This window comes from Mauremys mutica, chromosome 9 (genome assembly GCF_020497125.1).
Source record: "Mauremys mutica isolate MM-2020 ecotype Southern chromosome 9, ASM2049712v1, whole genome shotgun sequence".
Lineage (NCBI taxonomy): Eukaryota > Metazoa > Chordata > Testudines > Geoemydidae > Mauremys > Mauremys mutica.
This window is the reverse complement of record NC_059080.1, coordinates 17,020,798-17,037,249: the sequence shown is the minus strand read 5'-3', so window position 1 is coordinate 17,037,249 and position 16,452 is coordinate 17,020,798. Positions and strand designations below refer to the sequence as shown.

The 16,452-nt window shown below is 45.6% G+C and overlaps 1 protein-coding gene across 2 annotated transcripts; it reads left to right on the top strand.

The window, feature by feature from the left end:
* The first annotated feature begins 2,152 nt into the window (after positions 1–2,152).
* Positions 2,153–15,669, top strand: LOC123377937 (ras-related protein Rab-39B-like). Of its 2 annotated transcripts, none has more exons than XM_045031313.1 (3): positions 2,153–3,599; positions 11,966–12,110; positions 12,644–15,669. In XM_045031313.1, exons 1-3 carry the CDS (start codon positions 3,385–3,387, stop codon positions 12,746–12,748), a joined length of 465 nt encoding a protein of 154 aa, XP_044887248.1. In that variant the 5' UTR covers positions 2,153–3,384; the 3' UTR covers positions 12,749–15,669. The 2 variants fall into 2 exon arrangements, 1 of the variants encoding a protein (XP_044887248.1); XR_006582391.1 differs by having other exon boundaries at positions 11,966–12,547.
* The last annotated feature ends 783 nt before the right edge of the window (positions 15,670–16,452 follow it).

Sequence of the window (16,452 nt, the reverse complement as noted above, 5' to 3'; positions counted from 1 at the left end):
CATGTGTCTGAAGGAAATAAAAATAAGGATATTTCCTGTGACCCTACTGGCTTGTCTGGTGGGAAATACAGGCCCTGAGGCTCAGGGAATTCCTCGGGATTCAGTCCCCCCACATTGAAGAAAGCCACACTGGAGCTCAGTGATCAGACTATGACCTCAGTCCTGGTTCCTTTGCAGTTACCTGCCACACCCACCATACCAGGTCTGAGGACTCTTTGTTAGCTTCACCCACCTTCACATTTATGCCTCTTTCTAGTGGAGCATCCTCCCAGTCCCAGTTCATGATGCCACCTCCTCCTTCTTCATAGCCCCCCCAGGTACATTTCTTCTTGTTTCACCTACAGAAAATAAGTTAATTCAGGCACACGCTAGCAGCCTTGGAGCTGTCCATTTGCCTGCAGCTGAGTAACCAAGTGGTTTTATTATTGTAACCCTTGCTCTACTCATCCCTTCTCTTTTGTTTGCCATGGCCTTCAGCTGCTGTGCACTAGGACGCCTGTAAGGACAGAGGCAAGGTCTTTGTCTTTCAGAAATGCTTTAAAGTGGCTAATACACGCTCAAGTGCTCTAAAATAATGACTAATAATAACTGTAACATTAGATTCACTAGCCTTCTGTAATGTCCAAATGTAAGACACACATGGGGGGGAGGCGAAGTGTGAAAAAATAGTGATAAGCAGCGAGATCTGTTGTGAGGCTTAATTCACATTTGCAAAATGCTTTGAAATTATTGGGTAAAATACAATTGATACGTGCCGAGTATTACTGCTAACAACGCTCTGGTTAATTTCAAGCTAACCTTGATTAATGTTTTTAATATCTCACTGTTGCCCTATTTCTATAACTACTTGAAGCATCCTTCCCCGCCATTCCCAAGATATTACTGAAATGAGCACGTCCTGGGTAAATATTTTAAATTAATAAATTATATATTTAAAGTCCAATAAAAATCGCTTGACATTTTTTTCAGGCATAAAAACACTAAATTATCCTGGTAAAATGCCAAGTTAGGAAATTCACATCTGCCTAAATAAATGCCCTTGCAGTGTCACCTGGACACAGCTGTTCTTCATTTATTATTTATTACCAGGTCAGTGTTAGAGTTAGTAGAAATTTTTTGAACAAAAACAAATCTTTTTGTTCAAAAAAATGGCCCTTTTTCTTAATCAAAACTATTCGCCAATTGTCCACATTTTCAACATTTGAATTTTTCACGATTTGCTACATTAAAAATTTTAATCAACGTTTCTGTTGTCATTTTCAGCATACTGTTTTTCTATTTTAAAGAGGTCAGTCAAGATCAACGTGCCATTGTACTAGGTACAAACACCGAAATTAAAGATAGTCTCCACCCTGAGTTTATAATCTAATTAGCTTGTCCCACATGGCTTTGATGTATGATGCAGCTATGTGGTGTTAAAGAGCTGCCATGTTCCACTCCAGAGATGGCTGCATTGTAAGTGATGGGTGGAGCTACTTCTAAATGTGCAAAATGCTGTGTGCTCCTTCAGGATGAAAGCTACTAGATACAGATACTTGTTTCTGTGGTTTTGTTTGGACAGCACTAACCATGCTGATGTTGCTCAAAAAACTATCGTGTGTAGCAGATAGGAACGCTCATTCAAAACATTGGAAAAATAAAAGTGGTCAGATTTAATCAATGAGTTGGCTAAGTTTTGTGATATTTAAATAATTCCTTATTTGAATATTTTTATTAGCCACTTGTTTTAGGGGTGAATATTTGCAAAGATATACCAGTGCAGCTATTTTATTTCAAGTACAAAGTGTTCCATTAGTCACCCAGTTAAAAGTATCATTATCCAGATTGTGAGCTCTTTGGACCAGGGACAGTTTCTTCTGTACATGAGGACAGCACTTAGCACATTATGGGGATTCCCAACATAGAAATAATAAATCATGATAATATTAGATGTTCACTGCCAGCATGTCTAGGTGGCTTGCACAATGTGCCTCCTCTTTTACCAGGTTGATCCATTTGCTAATTTCCTTTGTCTTCAGCTCAAATATGAATCTCTGTTGTGTTAGGTTTGTTTTTTTTTGTAAGTAGTTTCTTTTCTAGTCAATGTGGTAGAGTAAGACAGAAGGCGGCTGCTCCTCTATCCTAGAGATTACAGTAGCTGCTGATGCCAATGATGAGTCAGAGTGTTTGGTGCTGATGTTGCTGCCATTTCATCAGCTCTGTGATCCCCAGCATCCCCTATTCACCAGCTCTCCATCTTTACAACCCTGGGCATCTCTGCGACTGAAGCCCACACTGGAGGAAGGGCTGCGATTCTTCTGTCTGCAGATGAAACCTCTTCTCTGGAGCTAGCCGGATGCCCTTGAGGACTATCCCCTTTGTAATCCCTGCTTGGAGGCACAGAATAATAGAGCCTAGGAAGCCTTCTAGCATCGGGCTGTTTTTCTGTTTTAATCAAGCTCGGACTTCCTGAGCCTGGAGGCTTTGATCTTCCTGTATGCAGGGTGGATTCTGTTTTGGTGAGGGGTACCGGAGAGGGGGATTCAGAACCTTTTCTTGGAGTCCTTCCTTGCTGACCTGGATTTAGGCTGCTGAGTTATAGCTCTAGATATTTGTGTTAACACAGCGGGGGGGAAAAGGTTGGAGCCCTTGAATGAGAGCTGGAAATTCATTCCAACCCCCTTTCTGCTGTTGTAACCAGGCCAGCCATTGCCAAGTTCTTTTCAATGCATTACAAAAGCATTTCTCTGCCATTGCAACAGGAAACACGGATCAGTAGCAAGATGCATGTCGGATCCTGATTAAAAAAGCAAAACAACAAGCTGGCGAAGAGGGAGATCTAGGCTGGTCTGGGGCAAAATGGAGACCATCTGACCTTTGCATTTCCAGCAGAGCCATTTCGCGTGTGTGTTGCAGAACTGGAGGCAGAGGCGGGGGTGCAATCCTGCCACCCGCATCTCCTGCAAGAAGATTTCCCAGCAGCCAGAAACCATGACTGGACAGGGGAACAGAGCTCCCACGCATTCTGAAGGCTTCCCTGATAGCCACCTGCCACGCAGACCTGCCCTTGTAGCGCGTCTATTTCTCTCCTAAAGCAGAGAGCCAGCACCTAGCAGCAGCGGGGAGGCTGAGACGCCCTCTGGTGGGCAGTGCGGGCCACGCAGCGCGCCCTCTGGTGGGCAGCGTCCCTACAGCGCCCTCTGCTGGGTGCCTGCAGGACTGTGAGCAGAAGCGCCGGGCACCTGCCGGCCGCAGAGCCTCCCTCGCACCCGCGCGCGGCTCGGCATGGGCTGTGCGGAGCGTGCCCGGCCCTAGGCGCTGTGCAGCGGCTGCATTGCCCCGGGCGCAGCGCTCCGCGAGGCCAGAGCTGCGCGAGCCGCTGCGCGGGGGGGGCGGAGGGGAAGCATGGAAGCGATTTGGCTCTACCAGTTCCGCCTGATCGTGATCGGAGACTCCACCGTGGGCAAATCCTGCCTGATCCGCCGCTTCACCGAGGGGCGCTTCGCCCAGGTCTCGGACCCCACGGTGGGCGTGGATTTCTTCTCCCGGCTGGTGGAGATTGAGCCGGGGAAGCGGATCAAGCTGCAGATCTGGGACACGGCCGGGCAGGAGCGGTTCAGGTGAGAGGAGGCGGGGGCGGTGGGATCTGTGCCCGCCGGCTGGGGGAAGCGAGCTCGCCCGGGGCTGGGTTGCAGCCCGCCGGGGTGGCTCGGTTAGGGCCCGGGGTAGCAGGGGAGCCGCTGGGATGGAGCCGAGGGAAGCGCTGCGCCCTGGCCGCGCAGGGCGGGCTGCAGGGGCGGCCCCGGGGGAGAGGAGAGGAGCCAGCCCGCTCCAGGCGACAGAGCAAAGCTGGAGCCCACCCGCGGGCCTGGCTCAGGGCCCTTCGCCCGCACCCAGCGCGGTGCAGCTCCCCGAGAGCGGCCTGGCCTCAGCCGGGGCCTCCCGGAGGGCGAGGGGATGGAGGCACCTGGTCTGGGACCCAGCAGCGCCTGTGTTCAAGGCAGCGCCCGCAGGGGCCGCATCCCAGGGCTCCCTCTCTCCTTGTGACCCTACGCGGGCCTGGGCAACCGTCTGCCACTGGGGCAGGGAAGGCAGCAAGCCCCGCCCGGGCTGGAGCAAATCGAACTGGCCTGTCTGTCTGCCCCAGGGCTCGCCCCCCACTACACTGCAACCCTCAGACACCTGGCTGGGCATGGAGAAAAGGCTGGTCCCTGGCTGTTGGGCCGGAGAGCAGAGCTGGCTTTTCAAGTGTGTTAGGTGGAGGGAATCTGGATTTCCCCCTTTGGCTGGGGGTGTTGTCCAGCCCGCACTGAATGAAATTAGCTAGCAGCTGTTCAGCTTTTTCTGTGAGGCCTTTGCCTTTTGCACAAAGAACTAGGTGGGTTTTCAGTCAGTGAGCCTGCTCTGGTTTTTGATGCAACAGAACAATAAGTTCAAACCTCAGAGGTGGAATGAATGAAATCGAAAGAGTTAGCACAATTCTGATTAGAAAAACCATCGTTGTTAATATGTGAAGGTTGAGAAATCAGGCCCTTGGAAGCCAGAAAAAATGGTCCCTCGATGTCATTATGAATTATTTGTCCATTGATGCTATTTTATGCAAACTGGAATTCTAAACAGTCTTTCGAGCAGCAAGATGTAGCACCATACATACCCTCTTCAGACTTGGTTTGTAAGTATCTGTGCAATATACCGAGCAAGCCAAAATTATAAATTGTAACACAGAGACCCAGATGTAGTTCCATTTAGAGCCAAATCCTGCTTGCTTTGTTCACATCTGACTCCCGCTGAAGTCAATGGCACAGAGAAGATTTAGTGTTTAATTTTCTGCTGAGCCCAAAAAGATGTAGTAGGCAAAATACACATTCTGAGCGTGTATTAACGTCTGTCCAAGTTATCCAGAAGCACACAGCCTCTCTCTCTACTGCGGAGGATGAATGGAAGATTTTGAAACATAACAAGGCTTGTTTGCCTCCCACTGGCCTGAGTGAAAATAAATCAAAACAGATCTCTGCGTGTTATCTATGGGAACAGACATTAATATTCACCAAGCACAGAAAGTCAAGGCAAATTCATTGCAAATTGTTAGCGTCTTCACATCAAAAATGCAGTTTATGCAGGAAGATGAAGGAAGAACATGGAACAGGCTGGAGTAAAGAAACAGCAGACAAGCGTTTCAAACATGGTTGCCTAAAGTTAGGTTCCTAAGGCCTTAGCTGAGGCATCTAAATATTCAACCGGATTGTCAGTAGTGCAGCAGCTCCATTGAAGGCTCTAGGCTATGGGATGGAGATCAACCAGGGCAGTTCAAGGATTTTAGGCTGACTGGAAATAACAGTTACATATAGGGAGAGTACTGTAGTAGCGTGCCTCACAGCCTCTAGCACTGAATACTGAACGGGGGACGAGTAATTTAAGAGACTAAGGGTACGTCCAGGCGGGTAGTGATCGATCTATCGGGGATCGATATATCGTGTCTCGTCTAGACGCGCTGTCGATCCCGCGCCGTGAGGATGGGAGATAAGTCGAAATAAGATACGTCGACTTCAGCTACGCTATTCCCGTAGCTGAAGTTGCGTATCTTACATCGACACCCCACCACTCACACACCCGGTGTAGACCAGGCCTAATGGGTAGCAAACTTGACTTCATTAGCAAAGAAAAGGACTATATGGGGGGATATCCACGAGATTCACTGCAGAACCCTGTGGTAAATTGCAGCCATGTGATAATTGTATTTATCATACCTCTTTCACCTGCCCTCTGCTGACTCATCCAACTCCCTATTGGGCAACTTCCATCCTGCCAAACCTCTGAGCAGCCTCAGAAAGCTGCCATTTTTTGTTAACCTGATTCAGAAACATTTCAGTTGCTGAATCCCTCCCTACATTTGCTCAGACGACACTGGCTGTGGCCCAGGATGGACAGTGTTCAGTCCTTAGCTAGTGACATGTTTAAGGTCTAATATCTTGCATTCATTCAGGGCTAGAAACACCAGATTTATACCATTGGGAGAGGGCAGGTCCCAGCTTTCAGTTGCTACAGACTCTATCCAGGGCTTGGAATGGAAAGGTGACCAGTTAAGGAATTTTAAAAAAATGAGCTTATGCCAGTGTGCGCCCACCCCCATGCTTTATGCTGCACAAAGAAGGCTTGAAAGATTTTCCCCTACAATATTTTTTCTTGCTTTAAAGTCTTAGAAATCGTGGGAATACTGAGGCTGCTTACCCCTTGTTTTACATACATCTCGAATGCTAAATGGGGCAAATTACACCAGTCAGTTACTTATCCCCTGATTCCACCCATTTGGACCAGGTCTTAATTTGGCCCACCGATTCTGAATCTTGATTCTGCCTGTTCTGCCCTATACCTGGGCAGGAGACTCCGAGCTGGAGTCGATTGCTGATTGAATCTTTCCCTCCTCCTGTAAGTGGCTGGAAGGCCGCCTGGTGAAATTAGACAGCTGGGCTGCAAGTGGCCGCACAAATCTTCACATAACACAGGTTGCAAAGTCTTTTGTTCTTGTTAACGTTACCCAATCGCGTGGCCTTCAGCAGTACATTCAGGGCAAGAAGACATGAAATCACAGAATGACAGACATTTGGGACAGCAAACCGGCTAGGTGCACGCTGGGTAAGACTATTCTCCACAGCATATTGTGTGTCCCACAGACCATGTTGTTTTGGGCCCTGGTTCAGCAAAGCACTCAAGCACGTGCTTAACTTTGACTGAGCCACTGACTTCAGTGGACTTGCTTCTGATTTACACCAGAATAACTGAGGTCAGAATCAGGTCCAGGAAGAGCATTCCAGGATGCTGGAAGTATCCCTAACTCTAACCCTAATCCAGGTCCAGGAACAGCACAGCTACAAAACAGGAGGAGCCGCAGCCATGAGATCAAAGCGAGTTTATTTTCACCTGTCTTTTTAATACTACCCTAGAGTTACTTTTTCCATGTAAGCAAACAATGGAATTGCTGTAGCAAAGACATGGAAGCTGGGGTTGGCAGGGGGTGTGTCCATGAAAGGACATCTCAAGTAGTTCAACCTGTGAAAAAACGTTTGGGAGCTAGTGCAGTATCACCCTACACCACCATGAGTGTGCTAGCGTATTTCCCTGGTACTAGCTTTCACACGCAAGCCTGAAAAGCCTGCGGCCCTCAGAGGGAGAATTAATTCGAGCTACCAGATTTTAGAAACCTCCACAATGTTGTAAAAATGACCTTTCTCGTATATAATGACGTCACCGTTTTAAAAGAGACCAGTAAAGGGGCAAAAAGAAAAACGGACTCATTCTTGATGCCATACAAAGAAGACCTGGAAAAGGGAGTTTGGTGGTTTTTTCCTGATGCTTTTTACATTAGAAATTCTGGTCTTTGTCCATCCTGGCTAGACTATGGGAGCAGGAGAACTCTTTCTTCATCCTAACGATAACCCTGCCTGACTCGTAACCAGTGAGATGATGACAGCTCCAGAAGCTGAAAGATGAGCAGTGGGGAGGGGAAATGATTTTTGTCTGACTGTGCAAAATCTTCTTTTTGGTTTTATTATTGCCTCTCTAATGCCAACGACTAACAAACCTTTTGGAAAAAGGGCATCTTGCTTAAAGATTGAATCCTCCCCTCCCCCCACACGTTCTCCTCTTTCAACAAAGGTGGGAGGCCTCACCAGCCATATGATCTGAGACCCCACCCCTCCCACTGTTTAACGTATGTCCTATTAAATCTTTCTAAGGCACCTCTCGCATCACTGGTGAGTTTGCCCCAGAGAGAAGAGGAGCCATGGCTAAAGCACTGACTATACTGGGGAGCAGTATGCTCTGTGTGGTGTAGGGGAGAACTTAAAGGCTCCAGAACCCGGCTAGATAGCACTCACCTAGATATTCAGAGCTGCTTATGTCTCAGAGCCAGAGACTTGGGAGGGCATTGATTATCTATAGCACAGGCAAGGAATCCTCCTTCTTCTCTGTTCTCTTCTCTCTCTGCCCTGGGGCTCGTCTCCCATCACACTACAGCAGTGCTGCTTGCTGTTGATAAAGCAAAACTTGGAAGCCCCAAATAGTCATCTGTGGGGCAATTTCTCTGGATACACAAAGATTTTGCAGGACCCACCGACCCCTCGCTATGATTCTGGTTGCTCTAGATTGAGAAATCGGTTCCTGTCCTATGATAAAAGAGCAGGAATACGTTCCATCATGAAATAGGAGGATCCCACAAAGGCAAGAGTGTTCAGGAGCCTGATCTCCTCCAGGGAGAAATGTATACTTCCTTCTGGATTGACAATGAATCCCTTAACCTGCACAGAAAACACCAGTCAGCAAGCATTCTACAGCTTCTTTGGTATTTACTCAAGTTTAGTTGTCATCAAAATGTAAATCTGCTCGGGCTAAAGTTCACGGGCTGGTTTTGTAGTACTTCAGTTTACAGCATGAATAATACACAGATTGGCTTGCTCTCACATCACAGTTCTCATTGCACATGCAGCCACCCTGGCTCACAAAGCTCTTGTAAGGTGCCTCACGGTTCCCAGCATGTTGTTTTTTGCAGCAGTGAGAACAGAGAACCTGTGAATGGTCAGGCATGTAAGGACACAAATCCATTGGCATTTGCTATTTTCCACTAGAAGCCTAATAGCAAAAGCAGGTGCACAGGTGCTCAACTGAATTGGGGCCTAAAGCATCACTGGTAGTAGAAGGATCAAGTACCTATGGCCGTAATTCAGTGGAGCTGGAAACAAAAGGAAGAGGCCTAATGCCAATCAAAGTGCCCTTCTTACACTTCGCTGTATGCTTGGGATTGTTCCATCAGGAAGATCAGCCCACATGAGTGTTAATGTAGGAGCCGTTCTTTGTGGGCCTGCCTGAGCCATGTTCTTCTGGAGGCAATGGAGAGACGGACAGCAAAGGGAGTTGGGTCAGACTCCTGTATGCCACATATTGTACAGAAAAGAAAACCACACTCATTTTAGTAACACCTGGGGACTGTAAAACATTTATCGGGGCCTTCATTTTTCATCCTCCACCTGAAAATCCAGATGCTTCAGTTACCATGGGCCAGATCCACAAAGGGGACTTAGGCTCAGCGTTGCAATGCCTAACTTTAGGTGCCCTGCCGCCCACTGGAGTCCTCAGTCCCCAAGCTCCCTAGACAATGCAGCTGGAGAGTCAGGAGCTTAACGATGGGAGCCAGAAGCCAACATGCTGATCAGGGAGCCACCTAAGCTAGCCAATAGGGGGGAGGCCCAAGCCTTGCCCGTCAAAGGTGGCTAGGTGCCTCCCTCCACTCAGGATTCAGAGCCAGGAACCTTCTCCAGCAGTAGGTGCTTAAAGCAGGTCAGTCCTTTCTTGTGAACATGTGAGGGGAAGGAGTGGGCCTCCTTTTACACTACAGCCCACTGGTTAGAACATTCAGCCAGGGTGCGGGAAACCCTGCTTCAGTCCCCACTCTGTCTGATCCGGAGCAGGGACCTGACCCCAGGTGAGTGCCCTAACCACCAGGCTATAGGTATTCTGGGGTGGGGGTTGTCCCACTTCAGGGCAACGCCACCTCTATTTCCCCATCATGGTCCACCAAGGGCACCCACTGTAGGCTTCCAGCTCCTCAGTCATCACCTCTCCTGGGCAGAAACCGCATCTCTGACTATGGCCCTCCGGACTGGAATTTTTCCAGGCTGCACAGTTCCCTATCTGACCTATGATATCCCCAGCAAGCCAGACTGTATAACCAGGCCAACATCTACACTTCCCATTCTCTTCGAAGCCCATGAGCAGCTCTAATGGCCAGCAGTTACAAGTTACCCCACAGCTCTTTCTAAGCAAGCACATTTATTCTTAAGGTAAAAGCACCACAGAGAAAACATTAAAAACCATTCAGTTTATTAGCAGGCATGTAGGTTCTTCATTAACGATCACTACCCCAGTGCCAACAAGGACTCTGGTAGGTGCCAGTCCAGCCAAACCCACCAAGGGTTTTTTTTTTTGTGGTTACACATTCATAACCATCTTGGCTCAGAACCAGAATAGTTTCAGCATTCCCGTGCCCAGCTTGGCCCTTTGATCTGGGAACGCAGGCCTCTCCTCAGGGCCGGGCGTCAAACGGCTGGGTTTTTGCATAACCGGACCTGGGGACTTTGCATTCTCCTCCCCCAGTGATTCCCCAGGAAATCCATGTCATACCTATTGTCCCAAAAGCCCATTCTTGTCTGCCACATTGTTAGGGTAACCAGATGTCCTGATTTTATAGGGACAGTCCCACTTTTTGGGTCTTTTTCTTATATAGGCTCCTATTACCCCCTACCCCCGTCCCGATTTTTCACATGTGCTGTCTGGCCACCCTACACATTGTTCAATATAGCCCTTTGATCATCCAGGCCCCGAATAATACTTAACCTTTGTATTTAATACAATGGACTCCAAAGACATTTAAACTTAATTCAATAAGGTTTGCTGAGGATATTGCAGGAAGGGGCCATACTTGTCACAGGTCTCTCCTGTTGAAACTGTTCCGCGTTGTATAAAACTTAGCTAGCCCTTAGAGCAGGGAACTGGGACCTGGGGCTGCGGGGAGAATGCACCAGCCTCATGGCTATAGAGTCATTCGTTCTTTGGCCCAATGACTGTTTAAGTATTTTATACAAAGTGAAACAGCTGCAACACAAAAGATCGAGTGAGCCCACCCCAGAATGCCCTACAGCCCTGTGGTTCAGGCACTCGCTTCCCTCTTAGACAGCCTGGGGATTTGCATTTGGGTCTTCCACCTCTCAGGTGAGTGCTCTAATCACTCCATCTCCATCAGCAGTGGCAGAACTTCGATGGATTTGCATATGCCTATGGGCAGAGACTTTAGCAGGGGAAACTTAGGTGCCCAGGAACTTTGGGTGCCTCCAGGGTTAGGCAGCAACTGAGCAGAGGGTTGAGGGGCTACATTTTGAACTTAGATGCCAAAAGCAGCAGTTAGGAGCGTAAAGGCTTCTGTGGCTGTAGCCCCATGAGTTCAAGTCTTGCAGGGCAACAAAAATGATAATGAACAAATAGTGCTGGTGCCAGCATTTGGAAAAGATTTACATTTTTGACCAAAAAAAAAAAAAAGGCACAACATTGTCAGTGGAATTTGTTCCCCATATTTTCAGCCAGCATTATTATTAAACTGTATCATTGCTAACAATCAATAATATCCCTGTCCCCAACACCTTGCTTCAAGTAGGTGTTGCACCAGAGAGCGGCTTGAATGTTCCTTAGCAATGCGTTGGCTGTGATGCCTCTACCACAAGCCATTACAGCAGCTGTAAGAGAATGAAAGTGCACGTGTGTGCACATGATGTCTTTGATTTTTCATAGTTTCTAGGCTCCAGCTTCCAATTCCACTGCAGGCCTTTGAAAATGCCCTCTTTGCCTTACAAAAAGCTAGAACCTGCTGAGTGCTTGGTTCCAGAGAGACCCCTTTTAGGGAAGGGGTATGGTACAGTGGCTCTAAACATGAAGTGACTTGATCATGGTGTATCCGGGGAAGAGATTTCTGAGATGGCAGACAAAGGCACAGCATGATCCAATGACCAAAAGCTCAAGCTAGACAAATTCAGAGTAGAAATAAGGCAGTAATTTTTAACAGTGAGGGAGACTAACCATTGGAACAACCTATCAAAGGAAGTGGTGCATTCTCTGTCATTTGAAGTCTGTAAGTCAATACTGGCTGGCTTTCTAAAAGAGATTTTATACTTCAAAAAGAGAGTTATGGGTTTGAAGCAGAAATTATCAGGTGAAATTCTTTGGCCTGTTGTGCAGGAGGTCAGATTACATCATCATAATGACCCCTTCTAGCTTATAAGTCTTTGAACCCAACTACCTGCTAACAAATAGAGCTGGTCAAAAATGTTTGGGGAAATGAAAATTTCAACCACTACCAACAAAAGGACAAAACTTGTCCCCCAAAAATGTTCAACTTCTAAAATGATCTTTACTTTCTTGTTGGGCGGGGGGGGTTCTTTTTCAGATCCATCACCAGAGCCTACTACAGAAACTCAGTAGGCGGGCTCCTCTTATTTGACATTACAAACCGCAGGTCCTTCCAGAACGTCCATGAGTGGCTAGAAGAGACAAAGGTGCACGTCCAGCCCTACCAGATTGTCTTCGTTTTGGTAGGTCACAAATGTGACCTTGACACACAGCGGCAAGTCACTAGACACGAGGCTGAGAAACTGGCTGCTGCATATGGCATGAAGTACATTGAGACATCTGCTCGGGATGCCATTAACGTAGAGAAGGCCTTCACTGACCTGACTCGAGATATATACGAGCTTGTTAAAAGGGGGGACATTTCGATCCAGGAGGGCTGGGAAGGGGTAAAGAGTGGGTTTGTACCGAACGTAGTGCACTCTTCAGAAGAGGTGGTGAAATCAGATAGGAGATGCTTGTGCTAATCACGTCTAGTGAGAAAAGCTATGATGAACTCTACTAATCAAACATACTCTATTAAGTGAACTCAGTGTGATGGAAAAGGGATTGTAACACTAGCATGGTGAATGGCCTCACACGTTGTTTTGGACACTAGAGGAACAGAACCAGGAAAGAAATGGTCAGTTCCAAATAACCTCTTTAAGAATTGGGGGTGGGTGGGTGAGGGCCTACACATCTATGTGAGAATGAACAAAGGTGCATGTTTATGTTATAGGAGACAGGAGGCATAAGAACAAGAGGGGATCTGAATGAGATGGAACAGAAGAGGGAATTTTACATGTACTGGTTTTGTATGCCACGTGTTGAAGCCACAGTCTGAACAGTCTATTAATACAACACACCCGAGAGGAGAGAGAAAAATCTTGGTTTGCATCAACAATTTATTTCCAGGAAGATTAGAATATAGTGCGAATGTTAATTCCACAGTTAACTCAAAAGAAACATTTTACAGATGTGGCACACACACTTTTGGGGCTTAATGGTCTTGTACCTCATTAAAACATAGACTAAGACTATAATATGGTCCTTTAAAAGGAAAATAGGGGTTATTTTACTGATAATTAAAACTTAAGCATTTCCATCCCCCTGGAGAGGGGTGTTTTCCTTGCCCTGCCTAGCTGAGACTAAGGGCCAAGTCCAGCATGACAGCTCCAATTATAATCATCGGATGAATTTATAAACACTGTTCTCTCTCTACATGACTGTAGTAGAAGTACCTCGACTATATGGATTGCCAATATCATTAACAGATCAAGAGTATAAAGCTTCCTAAGTGTATCCTCACATCCAGTATCTCACAGATGGGTCATGACAACCAATGATGAGCAGTCAGTTGGGAAAGGCGGATATTTCTGTCTTACTGTCAGAAACAGAATGACGTTGGCAGCATTTCACTGTAAACGTACATTGCTCCTTAGGGAAAAAGGAAAGAACTAAAGAAGATTTAAATCAAGAGCATCACACATCCCTGGAGCTGGTTCCGGTACTGAAAGCAGGGGCTAGGGGCAGCATTCTCTGCTCTTACTGGGTTGCTTTCTGTACTGGCGTCTGGGGAAGGAGAGACATAGGAAGTGGAAGGAGGGGTATAGAGCTAAAGTGTCTGAGAGGGTGAAAAGGGAAGATGAGAGAAGCATAGGAGAAAATCTCTTCTCTTTGTTTTATTTATATTCTACCCAAGATGGAGCCTACACCGGGCAGGTAGCTGACTTACAAAGGCTATAACTAAGTGTCCATTTTCTGGGAACACCATCTACCATTTCAGCTTTGCTTCATGTAAGTACTGTATTAACTAAAGCTTTTGGAATGCAGACGGGTAACAATGTGCCTGTATTGTGCCGAGGAGGATCAACACGTTAGCAGAACAGACAGCGACATTTATTCAAGTTTGCAAGCTTTACAAGCCAAACTGTTCATTTGGTTATGAGGGATTAGGCAAACCACATAGAGATCCAGCATTTGAATACAGGCCTCCAGGTAGACAAGAATAAAGTACTTCTAATTGCTCCTCTAAGGTACCATGTTCCATAAGAGTAGGATTTCTGACAAGTTGAATCTGTCTTGCTTCAGATCCGTTCTTGTGTTTTGTACCATTTGAGCCCGACTGTATCATAAAAATAACAAGACCGTTGCTTAGGTATGAAAGCTGTAAAAAAAATTTAAATGAATAATATTTTACCTTTAAATTTTCTAGTAACATTTGCAATCCTTGAGCTCAGCGGGTGAGAGCAAACATGGTATGCCACTGTGAATTCATAGGCTGCAAATGTAGATCCAGAGGATATTGAAATGGGGGTTGGCTGCAGGAAATGAAACAGCCTTTTACTTCTGAATACCAATGGTCAATCTTGATTAGGTCACAGCTGTATTCAGTTTGCTGGCCTAACTCTAAGACTCCCATTCAACTCTCACTGAAGTCCATGGAAGCCTTTCCAGTGCTTTCAAGAGAAGGTAGAGATGGCCCTCTATCTGCAGCGAGCATTACAAAACCTCTTTCTTGAATGGCCCAATTTGGCATGATTGAGAGTCTTGGCTCAGGAGAGACCTACAACAACATGGGTATTGCAGGCAATCCCCCCCTCAGCTTACACCAACGACAGCGAGAACTGAGGGGCAGTGGTGGAGCGTGGTGAGGCACATGCAGCATTTACCCAGAGTTGTCAGTCTCTCCCCTTCACAAACAAGAGCAGCCATATTTAAAAGGGTCCAGTGTCTTTATGTACCTTTATTCACTGAATGGAAAATATGCCAAGCTACCGTTTTAGCCTTTCAAGGCTGAGTCAGCTCTAAAGTTGTCTCTGATTTTCTACTTTAAACAACAATCCATCTTAAATGTAGAGACTTTGGTTTAATCAAGTAATACTCTGTGAACATAGATGGAAGTAAAACTTTTGGGGCTGGTTATGTTTCCTGTATCACCAAAGTCTCATGAGCCAGCATAGCAGGACCTCACTGATGGGGAAAATAATTGAGCTTTTCACTGCATTTCCGTTTTTTTTTTAAATGATACAGAAAATCTACTTTTCAGTTAGTGGCGTCGGGTTTTTAGTATTTAAATATAAAACTTAGAAAAATCATAAAAAAGCTTGTTCAGGCTTTGAGTAAACCTTGAATTTGTATTGTAAGTATAGTTCAAAAAAGGTACAATATGAGAAAAAATCTGTGCTGTCTGAAACTAACTACTTAAAAATAATGAAACAAAAGGACATGGTTAATATTGAATAAAAGACCATTGTGTACACCTGTTTTCTAATTCCTTGCATTTTCTAGGCAGCTTATAAAAACAAATAGACAATGTAATACAGTCTTGTGTACAAGTCTGGGCTGTTTTTTTCTTTTTCTAAAATGAAAAACCTTATAGGCTTTGATAAACGTTCTTTTCTAACAACTGGTTTTAGTGCTTTGACTACTGCAAAAGGCATTAGAGAAATCAGATGGTGGTATCATTCAAAAGAAACATCCAGGAGGTTTTACCCTACGACAAAGGAAAAAACGTTATGTGGTACAGGTCACAGATTAAAAACAAACAAACAATCTGCATGTTGGACTGGAATTTCTCAGAACCTCCAGAATAAAGTATACTGTACACTTTTCCTTGCTTTCTGTTATGCACTGTAATGAAATGTGAAAACCCCTCGCTGTATTTAGCTGTATGTGAATGAAACATGCTTGTATTTAGCAAAATTGTTAATGTGATTATGTGAAATTCAAATCTTGTAAAGAAAAACTTGTGTTTTTTCCTTCCCCCGCACTCCCATTCTTCATCAGTAAGCCATCTAGTGACTCTGTACTTCCACACAGCAACCGTGACTGAAAATCCAATACAAAATAATAAACAACATGCACTCTGTTTACAACAAATCTACCATGCATTTTCTCTAACGATGCCTGCTTTGGTGGCCGCTATTTAAGATGCGCTCATTGTCCTTGTGAAAGAGTCCTAGGAAAATCAATAGGGCTCTATCAAAAGTCAATACAACTCAACAGGAATTATTCTAAAAACCCAATGGATTTTTTTAAAAGTAATTCATTGCTTCACAGCCAGTGACAGTTACAGTCGTTATTCAAAATATGAAAGCACCATATGCCAGATCCTCAGCTGGTGTAACTTGTCCTAGCTCCACTGAGTTCAGTGAAGCTAGAACATATGCTACCAGCTGCTGATCTGTCCCCATATAAAGCAAAGCGAACTTAAAGAGACTATAATATGAGAATAAGACTAACTAGCCAGAATCTGCAGAGTTAGACCATCTGTAGGTTTTTTCCTTTAAAACACCATTATTTAATATCTAGGATTTGCAATTAAATTCTAAAGAATGGTTTAAAAACAAAAAACAGAGCAAGGTTATCATTGTCTGTAAGCTGTATGCATAAGGCTATATTCCATCGTTCAGAGACCAGTTAGCCTGAAATGGGGGTGGTTCAGAAACCCATTAGCAGGTCTCTGTTTAGCAGACACACATTTTATAAGTTTACGTAAAGGTTTCGATCTCTTTTCAGAGTGGCCCCCACTGCTTCCACCATGAA

What these genes read in the sequence shown, in the direction of transcription:
- LOC123377937 (XM_045031313.1), top strand. Translation starts at nt 3,385, where the DNA reads ATGGAAGCGATTTGGCTCTACCAGTTCCGCCTGATCGTGATCGGAGAC. An exon ending in GCCGGGCAGGAGCGGTTCAG is followed by an intron (nt 3,600 to 11,965) that starts GTGAGAGGAGGC and finishes GTTCTTTTTCAG; the next exon opens with ATCCATCACCAGAGCCTACT. An exon ending in ACCAGATTGTCTTCGTTTTG is followed by an intron (nt 12,111 to 12,643) that starts GTAGGTCACAAA and finishes TTTATGTTATAG; the next exon opens with GAGACAGGAGGCATAAGAAC.